Genomic DNA, 18,037 nt, shown 5'->3' with positions numbered 1-18,037 from the left:
TGTACGGTTATTCCCCACTCTGTCAAAACGCAAAGCTCAGCACAAGCTTCCCAGAGACGTTCCCCCGAGACTCCCGCGCTTTGTTAAGATTTTTTTTTTTTCTGGGCCTCCGAGAGCTGTTTTTCATCTCAAATAAAGCCGTTAAGCCAACAGCTACACATTTGGGGAAACCGCGTCCAAGTTCACGCGGTCCATCCAGTGACCTTGGTCCCATGTCATCCCATCTCGTTCCCATTTATCACATCGGGCTCCATTACACCACATAAAACAACATACCGATACTTTACAAACGAGCCCCAATGTAAGTATAACGGCTCTTTACGTTCGAGTAAGCACGCACACTTTATGCGCGGCCTCTTCCAGTTTAAAACCCTCCAAGGCGAGCCGGGCGATAAGACGAGAGGAAGTATGTGGGTGTGAAATAGCTGCGGTGTGGGACTTTTTTTTGTGTTCGCACAATGGACGACTCATTGCAGGTCCTGCTTTCTATTAAACGTTCAGGCCGACGGGAATACGCAGACAGCGATGACGCCCACGCGAGGGCATCCCAAAGCTTTCGTCAGGGAAAAACTTGTTGCGGCGTAGGAAGGCGGTATAAGCATCTTCATCCTGGCTGCTCAGTAAAATCGACCATGACAAGGGGGTTCATTATATTGAAGCAAACGTTTTCATAAAGTAAAATGTTAAAGTGGGACTTGTTTCTTTACAAGTGGCAAACGTTTTTTTGTTAGTTGTTGTTTTTTTTTGGAATGGACCATGCGGAAGCTGTCCTGTAGGGCGGCGACCCCGAGTCGATGCTTTGCGTCTCCAACGCAAACCAAGCAAAACCCGGAGACCTCGGCTAGACCCATTAAGAACATTTGAGGCCCGACAGGGCTTTCTTTGTTTCATAATTAATGCAAACGTGATAAGCATGACGTTGGCCGCCAGGGTGGCCTGCGCATCAACGTCTCTGACAAATGAAAATGAACGCGGCCATACATCATATAGCGCGAGCCTAATGGAGCCCGTTAAGGCTGAATTATTAAAGCACAACGAGAAACCTTTGTGCCACATTAATGGAAGCGCACGTTTATTAAAGCGCACTACTACAGTCGGCGTGTTATCGCTGCACATACAGAGGGTGTCTGCTTGAAATGATCCGTTCGGTTAATGCAGCAAGGGAAGAAGATACGTTTTGTGGAAGTGGCTTGTGTGTGCACATTCACTTACTGTGTGTGTGTGTGTGTATGTGTGTGCAATATCAAGATATAATTGATTGATTGTGTCTATTTAGAGCTAAAGGCCACATTTGGTACACATACAAAATGTATAGCTTCTCTCTCTCTCCCCCTCCCTCCCTCTATTTATCCATCTATCTATCTATATATATATATATATATATATATATATATATATATATAATTTTTTATTGTTATCAAAGTTAAAGATGTAACTCATTGATTAATCACATATTAGTGCAGATTAATCACGCTATTAATTTTGACCACAGATGCTCCTTTAACTTGACAACGGGTGGTTACGTTAAAGGTAGCACAGGTTGTGTTTGAGCAATAAACGTAACTGCTTGCATTAAAGTAACAATTCATTTAATTTATAGCCGCCTTTCAAGGTACAACATAATAAAAAATAATAATAATTAAAAAATATTATTATTATTATTATGTGCATTAAAGTAAAGCCTTTAATAAATGTTTGTGTATGACGTTTGGAAAAAAATTAATGTCGAAATATTGGGGCAATTTTTTTAAATCATTTTAAATTATGCAGGTAATTAACAGATTGGAAAAAGAGGAGGATGAGTCTGTGCAGAGGATCAAAACATATTGAAGACGTCTTCCTAACATTAAATGTAGAAGCTCTTGAAATTTGGTGGGCACATTTTTTTGTTAAAAATACTTTTAATTGGGTAATTACTCAAGATTAATCAAAATTCTAAGATGCTATTCAAACACACAGATACTACAGTGATTAGTGAGGACAGCAACTCCAAGTGCACAGGACAAAAATTATACCTGCACCTCATGTGCTTATTTTGTATTGGTATTATACAAAATTACTATTATGCACAATAACGTTAACAATTTATGATAATAGATATGGGAAAAGGTTAATAGGAGTGGATGGAGAGTCATAACCTCTAACAATTATTCACAGACATTCACTCTGACGAAAAATGAGAGTCTTCACTGAACTTCACATGCTTGTTTTGGGAATGTGAGAGGAAGCTGGAGTACCCGCCTCAACACAGGATTTGAATCCAGAACCTCATGACTGTGAGGGTAGCCAGATTAACCACTCAATAATGTGCTGCCACAAACAAATAATACCGTGTAGAACTCATTGCTAAGGAACTGTTTATGAAACCCACCCAAGTCGTTTTTGTGCAGATGTTTGTTGATATGAAAGTTGCTCCAATATGGGGAAGAAGTCGTATTTGCACTGGAACTAACTTGGGCGTATTTATGGGGGGGAAATAAGCAGGAAGTGGTTAGTTAGCAGGGTCTTGTGGAGGACATATAGTGACAAGCGAGAGGAAATGTTTTATAGCTCAACACGATTGAAAACAAAGATGGCAAAGATGGAGAAGCCACCGTATGGAAATGACTGGCGGCTGCTTGGAAGGGATTGTGCTCAATCCCAATGATGTCAATCTTTCCCTCCAGAAAGAAGGCGGCATTTTTCTACGCGTTTCCCCAACACGTACGCCGCTGAGAGCTGTAATTAAAAATAGCAGTGCATGTCAATAAGAGCTGCGCTGAGAGGCACAATAGCGGACATGCCGGGAAAAACCCATGGAGCTACAGTATATGGACTGGGGGGGGGGGGGGGGGGTAGAAAAAGTAACGATTTGTGAAGTCGCCGCTTAGAGCCAGTGGCTATCGATTGTGTATTTGTTTATTTGGTTAGACAAAAGCCCTGCTCATGTTTCCGTAATTGAGGCAGAGTACAGACAAGAAATACGATGCTGCATAAATTAGGCCGCATCATGCCGACCTTCTGCTAAACTTTATGTTGTAAAGATGCAGTAATGGGATTTGCTATATTATACATTTAGGGCCTTGACACTGTTGAGGTCACATTTTGCCCTTGCCAACATCATTTTAGAAACACATTGTTGCTCATAAAGTTGGAATAACAAGTCCAAAACTAAAAGGATTCCAACTTCATGGGCAACAATGTGGATACTTCCAGACCTTGGTGGCCCAAAAAAAACGACATTAACAGTTAACATTTTTGGAACATCGCATTACGGGGGAGCTTGCTTTGTGGTGTACGTTCCATTATTTTTCTTGTATTCATTTTGAAAACTTTTTGTTAAGTCATGTTGTACCGAGCAGTCTAGATGTGCCAAATGATACCATCCATCCATTATTCGAACCGTTCATAGATTACATCCAAATCCCACACAGGAAGCAGATTCAAACCCCAAATCGTCTTAACTGTGAGGCAGGCATGCGAACCTCTCAGCCAGACCAGTAAAAAAAGTGACGTGCTGAAATCTCGAATGTGAAAATGTGGATTGAAATCCAAATTGTAAGACATCTTCTACAGACATATCGTATCTTGTGATTGTAAAGTGGCTTTGTCAGTTATTGCTTTTGTAGTGTAAATTAACACGTCGAGCGAGCCCTCCTTCAACTGGACGTTTACTTTTATGGTTATGTTCGTCAATGCTATCCAAACGCATGGTCCTCAAGGGTGATGCTGCGCTACAATGTGAGTCCAGACACTCAGCTAATGGGGGGAGGGGGGGGGTCATTACAGCCCACGAGGCAAGGACTATTCATTTTTTATGAGAGGGGCAGATCCGTTGGCGCCTTGCACCACCGACGTTCAGCGAGGGTATAAAGTAGCCGAAGAGTGAGCTCTTCGGGGACTTCCTCCAGTGACCAAATAAAAGAGGATATTCTCAAGTACTGTGATTAACACTTAGTACGAATGTGAGGTTTGACTACTTTGTACACCACAGTCTGAATGTACAGCATATAGTAGGACAGAAGAAGACGGAAGGTTTATAGTTGTTAGCATGATGAGGTTTGAATCATAACTCATTCACTGCCATTGACGGCTAAAGACGTAAAAAAAATAATTTTAACTATTTCTATTAGTTTTTTTTAAACTTTTGTTAACAAGAGTATGAAAACTTAGAAAAAAATATTGTACATTTCGAACAGATATAAAATTTGTGATTAATCGTGAGTTAACTAGTGAAGTCATTCGATTAATTACGCCCCTATTTTTTAAATCATCTTTTATTTTCTTTAAAATAAAAGATGATTAAAAATTAGGGGCGTCAGGTGATTAAAATGTTTAATTGTAATTAATTACATGACTTCACTAGTTAACTCACGATTAATCACAAATCTTATATCGGTTTTAAATGTACAATTAAAAAAAATCTAGGTTTTCTTAATCTTGTTAACAAAAGTAGAAAAAAAAAACGTTAAACTAATAGAAATAGTTCAAATGAATTTATGGCAGTGAATGAGTTAACTTAGGACCATACCAGCTCACCAAACACGCGTGCGTGGCGGCACACCAAGGCAGCTATATTGCTAGCAGAGCTTGTTCATGATGGGAGTATTGCTAAAAGCACAATATTACCCGTTTGAGGCTTTATTATTTTATACATAATGTTCCATCAATTAAAACATGAAAGGCGATCAACTTACCTGATGTCCCAATGGGAACAGTCACATAGTTGCTAGCTATATGCGGCTGTCCGCACCTGAAACGACACTTTTATATCCAATGGCATGAAGAAGAGAGTTTTCCAGTTGCTAACCAGAGTTAAATGATCAGCCAATAAACTACATTTACATGCCATCAATATTTGAGTTAAGGTCAAAATTATGGTTTCTGAAAGATTCGGAATAACCTATTTGCAGTACATGCGTGAGTCGACACTAGTTCCTCCCCATATACTTGATCAAGTGTCTCATTAAAATTCAGAAGACTGAGGAAAATAGAATAAAACGGCAAAAGTGGGTCTGAATATTATTCTCGTTCATTGTTCCTGGTGCTTAAAAAGTTTAAATGCCTTTTTTAAGGAGAATTATTTGAAGGCACTCCAGTTTTTGTGGTAAATGTTACAAGAGTTATATACGTAGAACAAAGGCAGGATTTATTATATTTTGATTCCTATTTATTTTATTAATTTATTTTCTAGGCTAACTATTGATATTTCCGCTTCATTTGAGTTAAAACAAAACAAAACAATGTATAAGAATTAAATATATTTTTGGAGAATCATCAACACGTATGAGTGAAGCTGTCCTCATGATATAACAAAAAAAAGATGGGCACCACTGATTTTAATGGACAAGTATCTGCTGACAGAAAACTGCAATTGTTTGTTTACATTCAATCAATGCTAAAGCCAAGGCACGAGCATAAATTTCAGCGAGGGAGAGCTATATCCATTAATTCATCACCTGTACCGTTTATCCTCATGAGGATCGCAGAAAATTATTATTTTTAATTATGCTTTCTTTCTTTGTTTTTGTGCACAAAAAAAGAAAAAAGTACTGTATTTGCACTTGGAAACGAACGTGAGCTCACACCATCAGAAATTCATGATGCTCATCAATAAGCCACTCCAATCACAGAGGTCTTCCGGGGAGGGAGGAGGGTGGTAAGGGGAAGAGGGAGGGGGTGCACCTGCTGTCCCGCGCCTCTATCGCTGCAGTGAGAATCGGATCACAAACACAGCTCGGGGCGGAACACCTGACTTCCATGCCACACGCTTCCCAGGGCGGGGGTCCACAAAAGAACAGCCGGCAATGATGCCCCGTGTGAACGGCGGAGGCGGCGGAAGTACCGGCACCCTTTTCTCGGCATGCCTCCTCTCCGTGTGTCAAGCCCTGCGGAGCTGCGGGGAGGTCCAGTGCGCCGACGGCCAACAGTGCTGCCCGCCCATCGTCGCCGGGAACGGGAGCAGCAACGGCGTCGGATCCGGCGGAGTTGGCGGCGGCGGCGGATTGTCGGTTCGGTGCTGCAAACTCCCGATCCACATCTTCTTCGACAACGTGGGCTGGTTCACGCGGAAGTTGTCGGGCATCCTCATCCTGTTGCTGCTCTTCGCCATGGGCTACTTCATTCAGCGGATCGTGTGCCCGAGACCGCGCCGCCACCCGCACCAGGACCGCGGGGAAGAGCCGTCGCTCTTCCACGGCCACGCGTCAGCCTCCCAGGACTCCCTGCTGGACCGCTACCCCGAGTGCAACCCGGTGGACTTCGCCTCGCCCAACCTGCCGGCGTACGACGAGGTGAAATATTTGCCGACGTACGAGGAGAGCATGCAGGAGATGCACCGGGACCGCTCCGACGATAACTTGCTGGCGGAAAACGAGACGAGCGGTCCGGGTAGAGGCAGGGCGGCCGGGCCGGGGCCCGGAGAGCACAGACTGGATGTTGTGGAGGGGTCGGGAGGGCAGCAGCCCAGCCCAAGGACATCTCGGAACTCTGTCTGACGGGAACCACGTGCATTAAGACAATATCCTGTAATTATTTTTATTTGAATTTTACTCTCAAGTGCAATTTTAACACCGAATGTTGACAATAAAAGAGAGACTACAATCGCCTTTTTTATGCAAATAAGCGCCTGGGTTATGTAAATGAGATATAAAATGATGCTCTTCTGTTGAGGGCAGATAGTTTAAATCATGTTAACTTGTACAGTACTCAGCCATCTTAATCATGGGTGCTTATACCGCTGAATACTTTATTTTTATAAATAAGTATCAAATTTGTATTTCAAAAGGACACCCCCTCCCCAAATCCTCCCCCCCAAAAATCAATCAACTTCAATTTCACTTAAAACCAACATCTGCCAACAAGAACACTTTCAAAAGTCTCCTTATCCAGGAAAAGAGAAGGGGGAGGGATTGGTGTGCAGGAACCATCATTCGTGCCTAATGAAATATGAGGTGACCTTTTTGCAACAATCCAAAAACGACTCTCGACACCACATACATCACAGCGCCAGGATTTATGTACTGCTTACGCGGATTAAATAAGCAGAAGAATGGCATTTACTTGATGCAAAAAAAAAACAACTTATTTTTCCCTACAGAACATTTCACAATTAGAGACCAGTCTGGTTTTCTTTTTCAAAGCTGTGCAAACTGGAGTGTGATTGCGGTGGCTCATGTAATCCAACACTGGCCAACCATGACTGATGGCCTTGCGCCGCCAGAGAGAAATCTGTGGGTGGATGGGGTTAGCACTTAGAAGCACAAATCCATGTTTAGAACCCACTTAAGAGCCAGATGAGAGGGGAGTGACCCCAGAGAAAGTAGTGGTCATTTTACGAGGCTTAAGAGGTGTGAATGCTGAGTGACTTCCTTACATGTGAGACGGCAAGAGCGTTCTCTAGTAGCCGACATGAAATTTTAACGGAGGGTCGTATAAAACTGACATCCTCCCGTGTTAGCACGATAGGCTAGCGTTGAGTCTTTCCCTCAAATAAATGCACACAAGAACGCAAATGCGAGGATGCAAAACAGTGTGAGGCCATGATTTTAGTTCCTGTGAACCAGATGTGAATAAGCAAGCACTTATGGTGTATTAGCTACCATTTAAGTGATGGAAGCTTTCATATCTTTGCTTTTGTATTTTAGTTGTTAATGACATGCATTTAAACGAGATATTCATCAACAATTATCGGGATTTCCCACGCTATTTCATGCCTTGCTGAAATTAAGTCAGCTTTGCAAGATGTCAGGGTGTTGCGACTCTGCGAGTAGCTTCTGCATGTGGTGAGGAAAAATAGGAAGTGCCTATAAAAAAATGTTTTAAAAAAACTTTACACTTAATAATTTTGTCTATCTGTGTGCGTCAAGTATGTGTGAGTTTTCAGAAGCTAACATTGCTACATTGTGTTAATCTATACATCAAACAATGCAGATCTGCTTACCTTTTGGCTTTGGCTAAGGAGCTCCTAACTGTCCTAAGTAACAGTATCGTCTTCATGGAATTGCTGTTTTATTATTATTATTATTATTATTAATTAGTTTTAATTAGCTTTTGGAGCAGGTTTGAAGGACGTGATGGCTATAATTATATTTTTGTTTTACTAATTAATGTAAGATGTGGTTTCAGTTAGTTTTCATTTTAAAAACAACAACACTTTTGTTATTTTATTTCATTAAACCCCCCATTTTGGGTGAATTCCAGGGCTCGTACTTTGATGAAGTCCGTTGAAGTTCATGACAATCGTTTTGAGTCTGCGCTGTGGAAAAAGGAGTGCTCGGACACTTTCATCTTAATTATATTTACTAATATGAAACAAAATATAGGAATGACATGAAAGAATACAGGAACAACTTAGAAAGAAGTGACATCTGTTTTGTACACTGATTCTTTTGAGTTCCCCCCCCCCCCTTTTTACGAGTTTTAGTGTGTTTGTTGACTATTAACTGTAAAAAATATTTCTCACGTTCTATAAACACATCACAAGCGTTACCGACTTACAGACTACAAAGACGGTTAAGATCAACAACGAGACTGAAATATCTGATAGGATAACGAGAGGAAGGCCACAAAGGTATTTTTGCTGCGGAAATGTTCCCATCTGGCTGGCGCTGCATGAGGAAGAAAATGAATTCAAGGCAAGCTTAAGACCGGACAATAAACATTCATGAATACCTCGAGAGTTTTTTTTTTTTTCTTGTGCTAGGTATCATTCAGAAACAATCGGGTTCTTCCTTTTCTCCATAACTTGGGAGGGAAATCATACGGCTCCTCTTGACATTAACGCCGCTGGGCCAAATTGCTCCTGACGGACGCGTTAGCAGCTTTCTCTCTCTCTTTGGACAACTCCATCTCAATCTTGGCTTGGATTTTTTCCCAATCCACCTCAACCTGAGAGAACGACAGACAGAAGAGACAGAAACGTCAAGAAAAGATAAGATTTCCTGAGCTTTATTGCCGCTATGGAACGGATTAAGAGTTTGCATCAGATTGGACGTGTAATCCGCGAGTGAAAAGCTTGTTAGAAAAACAATTAACGTGAGGCGGCAAATACAGAGCGGCTGTTTGCGCTTACCCCCTTAGCGTATTGCAGGAACCTCTTATTGGTCTCCTTCCTGCTAAAGGTCTGCAGGAACTTCTCCCGATAGGCCAGCACGGTGTCTACGTGGGTCTTGTGTTTGACTGCCAGCTCAAGAGCCCTAAAAACGCACCGACGTCAATATCTTGGATCGAGCCAGCACACACACAGAAAACAATGCGTATGGACACTCACAGACACATTCACACTGATTCAAATGGTTGCCGACCTGTCCCAGTTGAACAGATCAATGTTGACTTGTATGGCCTGGTAGACGAGTCCGGCTTGTAACAGGGTGGCCTCGGCCTCCTGGACCTGCCCGCTGAACAGCAGCAGGTGAGCCAAAGACGACTCCTTGGACGGCTGCTGCTTGATGAAGTTGATGTAATGCACTCGCGGTAGCTGGCGAGGGGGGATGAGGAAGAGGATGGGACGTGATTGATGTGCATCAGGAAACCAGCGGACACGCCTCCTGGCGCAAGCTCGCCCGCCGCGCGGTCGCTCCAGACACACGCTCAGAAATGGCTACGCGGACGGATCCATTAACGGAAGCTCTTACCTCTCTAATGGCGGCGTAGGCCATCTCCGCTGTGGTCAGCTCTCTGTTGGCTATCGCCATGGCAGCCAGACATGCCCATAAAGACTGTTCCTGCGCAGATGAGGAAGCGCAATGAGAGCACGTTGCCGTACAGTTCCTTCGTAAACTCTCATCGAGTGAACGTGCTAAACGTGCGGCGTTGAAGCAACCGGACAAAGAGTTACGCTCTAATATTTACAACAAAGAAGAGAAACAGGATAAAGAGGAGGAAACGCCGCATGTGTTCTTTCCAGATAAGGTCTGTTTTGTGCCTTCTTATTCCATGATGAAGTGGCGAATGACGATAGACGTCAACCAATCAGCAGACTGCGGGGTGTCTCACTGCACCGCACACAGGACGCCACTTGCGTACAAATTCGACTTTCTGACATAGGAGCTTTGTAAACCGAGGACCCCTCCACGTATATGACCTTGACGACATTACAGATGTGTGTCGTCTTATGTGCTCTGTGCTGCTCTTATTTCATAAGGTCTCACCGCCATTATGCCGGAAGCCGTTGAGACGCACGTCAAGCAGACTTTGACACGTATGAACGTAAACAAATGTGTCACCACTTTTAGTCTGTACAGACGTCCTCATTGAAAATGCAGCCCATCGGCTGGCCAAAGTCACCGCTGTGTATTCCTCCCTTTAATCACCGTCTATTACCACAACAAACGGCTCTAATGAGGAAACCACTGACGGGAAAACAACACTTGTCATCGCCAGCACGAAGTCACACAAATCAAACCGATCGCAGATGAGATTGAATGCGACTTTGGTGCGAGTGCGTGCCGGCTCATGAGCCTCCCCAACACGCTTTTACAGCAACCTGAGTTGAACTCTTTGCGGCAAATGGGATTCTGGGAAAAACCGCTGTGCCACGAAACTCTTACCAGAAGTACAGCTGTGGAGAAGGCTTTTAAAATCTCTCTTTAGCCCCTTTGTCTCTTCCTTGCTCTTGCTACTAGACACCCTTGCGGTTATCGCGTCATTGCTCTCGCGAAACAAAAAACATCTACAGCCTGTGAAGTCAATATGCAAATAGATGGCTATGTTTGCAATTATGAGCTCTAGTGGGGCCAAATGCAGCAAATGGTGTCACCAGGCTAATTGAAGGCTAATTAAAGCCTGCTGGTCTGGGCAATAAATCTGTCTGCTACCTTTTCATTTTTCGACTGGCTCAAAGGCAAATGCCCGCTCGAGTGTGACACGCGCCGCAGGACGCCCAACTGCGCCCGGGCCACATCGTGCAGACATGTGGCGTCAAGAGAAATGCCGTTTCGGCGAAAAAATGTCAGACATCTTACCTTGGCAAAGCGGCAGAGGCGAAGCGCGTCCTCCCAGCGCGCCGAGCTGCTGTATTCGTGTAGGAGCACGGCGTATGGAGGCACGCTGGTGTAAAGCAAGGAACCGTCTCTTTGGCGCAACCGTACCTTGGTGTCCACGTAGCTCAGAATGTGGGGTGCGTGGCTGAACTCGCTTGGAAGTGAAGAGGAGAAATGTCAACACAAAACTGGAATTGTTTGCTCTGGCCAAAGAGTTCAAAAAGGGACTCATTTATTAAGATCACAAATAACGTACATTTAATTCCACGTTCGTTTCAATGCACGCAGCACATCGAGCGATGCTGTCGACCAGACAGAACAGAATTCGGTAACTAGTAGGGGAGGGAATCTTTGAATGTCTCACAATTAAATTCCGATTTTTGGGTCTGCGATTCGATTCAGAATCGATTTTTGATTAAGAACGATTCAAAATGATTTAATTGACAATGATTTTTGCTTCAATCTATAGATGTGCAAGGAATTGTAATGATCTACTCCAGTCTGACTCGCTAATGCTAATTAGCGCGCTTATCACTCAAAAGAACGGCTCCACACTGCAAAAAAACTACTTTTATTGGAATAACTTGATCGGGACTTTTTCCTTCTACCCGCTAATGTGGCTACAACTTAACAGTGTATTAGACCGCGTGAAACCACACTACCCCTAAGTGGCCAAATCGGGTACAACATGAACAGCGCTCCAAATAAAGGCACACAGACAAAGGCAAGACAGTATAAAATAATTTAAATAAAATCGATTTTGGGACATTTAAAATCTATTCTGAATTGTACTAAATGGGAATCGCGATTCTTATGAGAATCAATTTTTTTAGTCGGGTTAACAGTGAACTTTAGAACTTTGTTTATAGTGCTATCTCTAAAAACAATATGGAAATAAAATTAATTATAAATTAGGATTTGTGCACATAATTTTTTTCCCTCTTTTCATATTACAGATCTGTTCTAAAAATAAACCATTAACTTAATTTTAAATTATTTGTAACATCAATTCTACCCACAAATGAGCTCTCTATTCACATCTGAAATTGTTTTCTATGGTCATTTATTATCTAGCCCCACCCTTTCTTCAGATGGCATAACCCCCCCCCAAAAATTAAGATTTAAACTCCTTGCTAAAAATGTCATTGTTGGTAAAACTAGTACCATAACAACCTATTATATTTTTCACTCACCATAAAAAATAACAACAACAAGAAGCTAAGCACCATTTTGAGTCTTACCTGCCATCCTTTGTGTAAAGCGTTTTGGGAAGCAGCTCCTTGTCAATGAAGACCGCACTGGGGTAGTACCACACTGTGAACTGGTTGTCTTGTACACCACACAGGATGTTTGCTGCATTGTTCCAGGCCATGCTGTGAATCATGCTACCTACAAACACACATACCACGACCTCGTTAGTGGACACACAAAAAAAAAGACAAGTTCCGGCAAACTATGTGACATTCTTACCAATTTTGCAGATTTTGGGCTCGCGCCCAAGGTAGCGCACGGACGTGAGGTAAAGGTCGCGATTCTTGTCAATCAAAGCGATCTTCCTTTCGGTGGACGGACCGCACTGATCCAGAGCTATCTCCACCACCTCCAGCTGCACATGGAGAGAAAACACACACTTGTGGAAAAGAAGGGAGTGACAGAAGCAAGGCAGTTGTTTGCACTGTGACCCGACAGTCTTGCTGCAGAGCGTGCGCCTGTGTATGAGGAAGCCGCATACACGCAGGGATCCAAAAGGTGTGTGCGTGAACCTCTTTCGGAGCCAATGTGCGCGCACGCAATTGTTTGAGGTCCTCGCCAGCTGGCTTCAGCTCAGTATGCTAGAAGACAACGCCATGCTGACAGCAACTACTGCTACCTCTGATTCCATTGCGCTTTACTCATTTTTGCCCATACGATGAACCCACCCACCCCTGTGCAGTTAATGCACATAAAACACAGCGCAACTACACAATTGTCACATCCAAATGAACAAGGAGCAACACAGTAAGTCTCAATGTACTATAATCGTTTATAGAAGACAAATGTTTTCAAGCAAAGAACAAGCAATGACAAATCATTGCATATATGAGATACACTCTTATGGCCATAACATTAGGAACCCCTGTACAATCTAATCAGATCCAATGCAAGTTATTTGGTCAATTTTACAGGTGTTGTCAACAAAATGTAGACGATGAGGGAAAACATATGTAAAAATTATTATCTACAACAAAATGCAAAGAAAAATGTTGTTGCATTGGTTTAGTAATTTTGTTTACGGGGGAGTCAACCCCAAAAATTTCTTTACAATAATATGTTGTATGCACCGCCACGAATCTAAAAACGCCGTCCTGATTAATATTGTGTTTATCATATATGAGGTAATGAGCAAAATCCGCGCCGTGATGATTGGTCGCTACTTCAGCTATGAACAACTGTGATGTAATTTTCAGTCCACAGCAAATGACAAAATGGCCACCCCCTGAGATGGATAAAAACAAGTGGATTTTGCCGCTTAATTATTATTCCACAGACGCAGTGTTAATCAGAATACCGTGTTTGGACTAGTGTAGGGCCATCATTGGCGCATAGAACTTGCAATAATATGAGGAAAGCATTTGGGTTGACTTGAAAGTAAATCCATTCAATAAAATGAATTTAAAACCAAATAATATTCTAATCCTGGGGTGTGAAACTCATATTAGCTCAGGGGCCACATGGAGGAAAATATATGACCGGATCGATAAAATCATGGTATATAATTGAAAAACAGTTGCCATCAATTATAAGCAGATTTTCGATATTTGCAAGCCAGCCCCTAAATTTCAGGGGGGCAACTGTAAATATATTATAAATCCTTACTAGAGTACAGTTCAGTTGTATTTGACTTATACATTCAAAACATATGCATTTATTATTCAAGAACTGTTTTAGACAAATAATGATATATATATATATATATATATATTTTAAATGCAGTAAATTTTAATTGAATCATTATCTAAATTGCATGTTACAGTAGATTAAAAACTATTTTAGGAATACAACCTCTGTCTCGTTTAGGCTAGTTTACTATACTACTATCTATCTATCTATTTATTTTTAACACAGTTGGTCCTTACAATCATACTTCGAGCAACGTATTTTTAGATGGCACTTGGTGTGAAGTTTGAGAACCACTGTTATAAAAACACATTCCTAATAAATGAAATTTTGTCATTGCAATGATGATAAAGCTAAGTTTAACACTGTCAAGAGTTTTTTTTTATTTACGATTCAACATCACCACACCAATAATAATTCAACATATGCTTGTTATTGTGGGTGCTTGCAGAGGTGTAGAACTACACTATGTCATATATTATAATAGAAAAATATAAAAGTTTGGGTATTAGCTACATTAGAGGAAAATAACATTAAAAACACCCCTACGTATAATGGAGTGAATTTAACACCACTGCACTATGAGGGCAAAATCAAACACAACTCTGAAAGTTTTTTCTAAACAATTCTTGGACTGGATTTCTCAAGTGGATTACTTCATCTCAAATGCAATTGCTGTCCCTGCAACTGCTGTAGTAAACATTTTGGAGTTGTAAAATCTAAAATTGACAAACCATATAGGCACGATCCACGAGTTGGCCAGACAAGCTATTTTTGTTGTGCCACTCCCGCCGGAAAATATGCTAGTTCACGGTCGGCTGGGATATGCATGGTTGCATTGGCAAGCAAAATAGAAGATGGATGGATGGACGGCGAGTGTGATAAAAATGTCCACGCCTCAGGGAAAGCAGTCTGGGTTATAAAATTACATCAGGTTATACAGTAGTAAAGATGAATTGTGTAAGCATTGAATGCACTTCTCAGTGAACAAGAAACATTTTCAGAATTGTGATTATTTGACTCACCCGTGGTTGAATCTTTGTAAAAAAAAAATAATTTTTTACTGAAAACTTAGCTTTAACACTTTCATTTGTGAGCAGTCATAAAGTAATAAACTTGTTAAGAAAATTGAAATCTTTGTGTGTGCACACTGACATAAATTTTGCTATAACCTCTTTGTCGTAGTGTATGCCCAAGGATACAGATCATAAATGGAAATTCAACGTGGTGTAACAAATCGGTTCAAGTGTACTTTTGTTATGATCACCAGGAGTTATTTTTCGTTTTGTTTTTGTGCTCCGTGTCTATTCCTAAAAACAATCTCAAGAGCGAGAAGTCCCTCCCACCGATGGATTTGCTTACCTTGTGAGTCAACGACTTCCCGTCACCAAGAGGTTTGCCGGTTAAGGCGTCAAAGAGAAGGATGACTAGTAAGGATAACAAAAAAAAAAATTATGGCAATGAGCATTCGGTGTTTATAAACATATGAGACGGCGAACCTCTCACCTTTTTCATCACTCTTGTCGCGGATGGCAATGGTGTCGTTACTGAGTGAGACACACTGAGCATTTAGCATGTCAACCCTCATACCAGGAAATTTAGGGGAGGAGATGAGTCGGCCCTCGTAGGAGAATACATACAACCCTGCTCCGTCCACCAGAAGCGCATGTCTGAGTGGTAGCGAGGGAGTCGGGAGGGGTGGGAGTGGGAGTGGGGAGCAAGAGGATACAGTGAGTAGACTTTTATATGAATGTGGTGCGGCTGTTGTTCATCTAATAAACCAGATGGTCGTTAGGTAGAGGATTTTTATGCACATTCAAAACAGCAGCGACGTACTCAGCGTGACGCTGGAGGCTCGCCTGTGATTATAGAATGACAAGTAATCCATTTAGCGGTACGATGAGTGTCAGGGACACTGCACTGGAGTGCTGCACAAGAGCTACTCCATTTTAATCTGATTTTCCAGAGCGGTTACACTATCGGACTTATTATATGACATACTTTAGCTAAGCTATAGAACAGCTCCCGTGTGGATGTGTCCATAAGTGTGTGTGTGTGGTAGTAATGAAGCCTTAGAGAGGCTGCGAGGCGATCCTATGATCGACTCTCGCTCTCCTGTTCCACTGCTTGCCGGGATTAAGCATGCGGCTCACCTCTCCGCTTGCAGAATCAGGCTGACTGTTCCCTCCTTCAGGTCAAATATGAGGGGAGTGTTCCAGTTCCGTGTGCTGGCACAAACAAAACACACAAATATGCGCTCCTATCATTCTTTGCAAGAACAGACATTCAAGTGAAAACAGCCTCAGACAACAAGGCCAAGAATAAAAACAGCTATACACAATATGCTAATATATGTAGCAGTTTCAATTAGGCTACAACAGGGTACACCCTGTATTTAACAGTGGTCCTCAATCACCTGTCCGTCAATTAAATTTTTTTTTTTTGGGCCAGTCTAACAGTTGGAGTGGAGAACATATGTGCATTATCAACCTATTTGTATTTGTTTATATGTGGTTCTTTCAAAATATGTCTTTCTGTGAAACCAATGTTGGGGTCCATGCGGAAAAAATAGCAATGATGTCATCGATTACAGCTGAATAGTGAAAATCCGGATATAATTGACACCCATTGAAATGCGTTGGAGGAAATATTTCATGTAAACAAACAAAATCCCAGAAAATAAATAATTATAACCTTAAAAATATTTTAAAATATTAAGAAAAAAAAGAGGGGGGGGGGGGGTAAATCAGCGAATGCCGAACCGCGATTTTGGGGGGCTTGACTGTAATCAAAACAATTTTTAGTCATGAAAGCCCTATCCACAATGTTCAATCAATCAAACATAAACGTGCTGAATATGACACATTCAACTACACATTTGACAGGCATTAACGTCCTTATAACTTCATTAATGGCACCACAATGCATTCTGTGAACAATATACAAGTATATGCAAAATAGGTAGATTAACATGCCCGGAACTCATACGGGCAAAGTACACTGGATCACACAGAGCTTTTTTTGTATACAGTTCATGTACCTGAATAACGTCAATTAAAAAAAAAGAAAGTATATTGCTCATGTGTTTTTGTAAAGGCAATTTTTTAGACTAGACCTGAATGTTTGACTATTAGACAGAACAAGTGTACTAAATCTTGTGGCTCAGAAGTGTACCTTTACTGCAACTGCAATAATATTAATCTTTGTTAGTCATTGCATTGCCTCTAAATATACATACAGTATAAATATACTGAATATACACAGGTATATTTAGCATGCTCTAAAAAAGCATGTGCAGACCATCAATAGCTTTGCAGTCAGAATGAAATTAACTATACAAACATTATCCATCCATCTATCATTTGGAATCATTTCTTATTTCAGGTAAGTGAATACAAACTGATATTGGAAAAGCATCACAAATATGATACCATCGCTTGAATGCTTTTGTGCACTTTTAAAACAATGTGCTTTTACTTCCTTTTTAAGCGAGACAGCTTTGAGGATGAGGAGCAGCGTTTTGGTTTGGCAAGCGCATCACGTCTGAATTGATGTCCATATAAGGAGGCTTATGTTAACTCTCAAAGTGAAGTAACGTTATATTCCAGCTCCTTACAGAGGAAATGGGTGAGAAATCGTAGCTGTGGGAATAGAGGATGCGCCGACTGCGTGAGTGAAGTGCTCACTTGTAGATGTAGCACTGAAGGGATGTGGCGACTACGAGGTGCCCAAAAGCCAGCGAGGCTTTGATGACTCGATCTCTGAACTCTAACACGTCCACCGCATCGTTCATCACATTCCTCACCTGTGGAAAAAAATATATAGAATGGCACATGAAAGATTGGCGCGGTGCACATCAAATGTTTTATTTATATACACAGGAAGCAGTATATCATATATCCAAGCATACGTAGGGTAAGTGTGGTCAGAGAAAGACATTTTTACCTGCTTGGAATGTGTGTATGCACGTACTGATGTGCTGCCGTAGATAAATACTTCCCTAGCAGCGCCCTCTGTGAATGAATGAAAGGGCCTTTTCCAGCACCAGGTGAAAGGTGGGGTTATTTTTACAGCTTTACAAATCTTCCTCTTCTGCCGCCTCCAGCAAGCCAAATTTACAAGCAATACGACCAAGAATTAAAAAAACAACAACACTCGACCGCAAGGTGGTAAATTTAGCTGGCTGATTCACAAACCAC

General features: G+C 41.7%; 2 protein-coding genes across 5 annotated transcripts in view; one reads left to right on the top strand and one right to left on the bottom strand.

Moving 5' to 3' along the window:
* The first annotated feature begins 5,671 nt into the window (after positions 1 to 5,671).
* Positions 5,672 to 8,093, top strand: c15h3orf80 (chromosome 15 C3orf80 homolog). Its single transcript, XM_086080140.1, has one exon. It carries the CDS (start codon positions 5,787 to 5,789, stop codon positions 6,474 to 6,476), a length of 690 nt encoding a protein of 229 aa, XP_085936266.1. The 5' UTR covers positions 5,672 to 5,786; the 3' UTR covers positions 6,477 to 8,093.
* Positions 8,094 to 8,262: 169 nt separating this feature from the next.
* ift80 (intraflagellar transport 80 homolog (Chlamydomonas)) overlaps positions 8,263 to 18,037 on the bottom strand; it is a 36,959-nt gene continuing 27,184 nt past the window's right edge. For all 4 annotated transcript variants that reach the window (XM_086080136.1, XM_086080138.1, XM_086080137.1 and 1 more), the window contains 11 exons: positions 17,525 to 17,643; positions 15,992 to 16,066; positions 15,345 to 15,508; positions 15,201 to 15,265; positions 12,432 to 12,567; positions 12,203 to 12,350; positions 10,944 to 11,115; positions 9,615 to 9,704; positions 9,285 to 9,457; positions 9,053 to 9,176; positions 8,263 to 8,868 (listed from right to left, as the gene is read on the bottom strand). In XM_086080136.1, the coding sequence (XP_085936262.1) occupies positions 8,758 to 8,868; positions 9,053 to 9,176; positions 9,285 to 9,457; positions 9,615 to 9,704; positions 10,944 to 11,115; positions 12,203 to 12,350; positions 12,432 to 12,567; positions 15,201 to 15,265; positions 15,345 to 15,508; positions 15,992 to 16,066; positions 17,525 to 17,643 (1,377 nt within the window). In that variant the 3' untranslated portion in view covers positions 8,263 to 8,757. The remainder of the gene's footprint in view (positions 8,869 to 9,052; positions 9,177 to 9,284; positions 9,458 to 9,614; positions 9,705 to 10,943; positions 11,116 to 12,202; positions 12,351 to 12,431; positions 12,568 to 15,200; positions 15,266 to 15,344; positions 15,509 to 15,991; positions 16,067 to 17,524; positions 17,644 to 18,037) is intronic.

The sequence above is a fragment of the Leptonotus elevatus genome, chromosome 7 (genome assembly GCF_054856555.1).
Source record: "Leptonotus elevatus isolate MCC_2025b chromosome 7, RoL_Lele_1.0, whole genome shotgun sequence".
Lineage (NCBI taxonomy): Eukaryota > Metazoa > Chordata > Actinopteri > Syngnathiformes > Syngnathidae > Leptonotus > Leptonotus elevatus.
The sequence above is the reverse complement of the archived record's forward strand: the minus strand, read 5'-3'. Positions and strand labels throughout refer to the sequence as shown.

Bases quoted from the DNA above. Each gene is read 5' to 3' on its own strand.
- c15h3orf80 (XM_086080140.1), top strand. From the start codon at position 5,787: ATGATGCCCCGTGTGAACGGCGGAGGCGGCGGAAGTACCGGCACCCTT.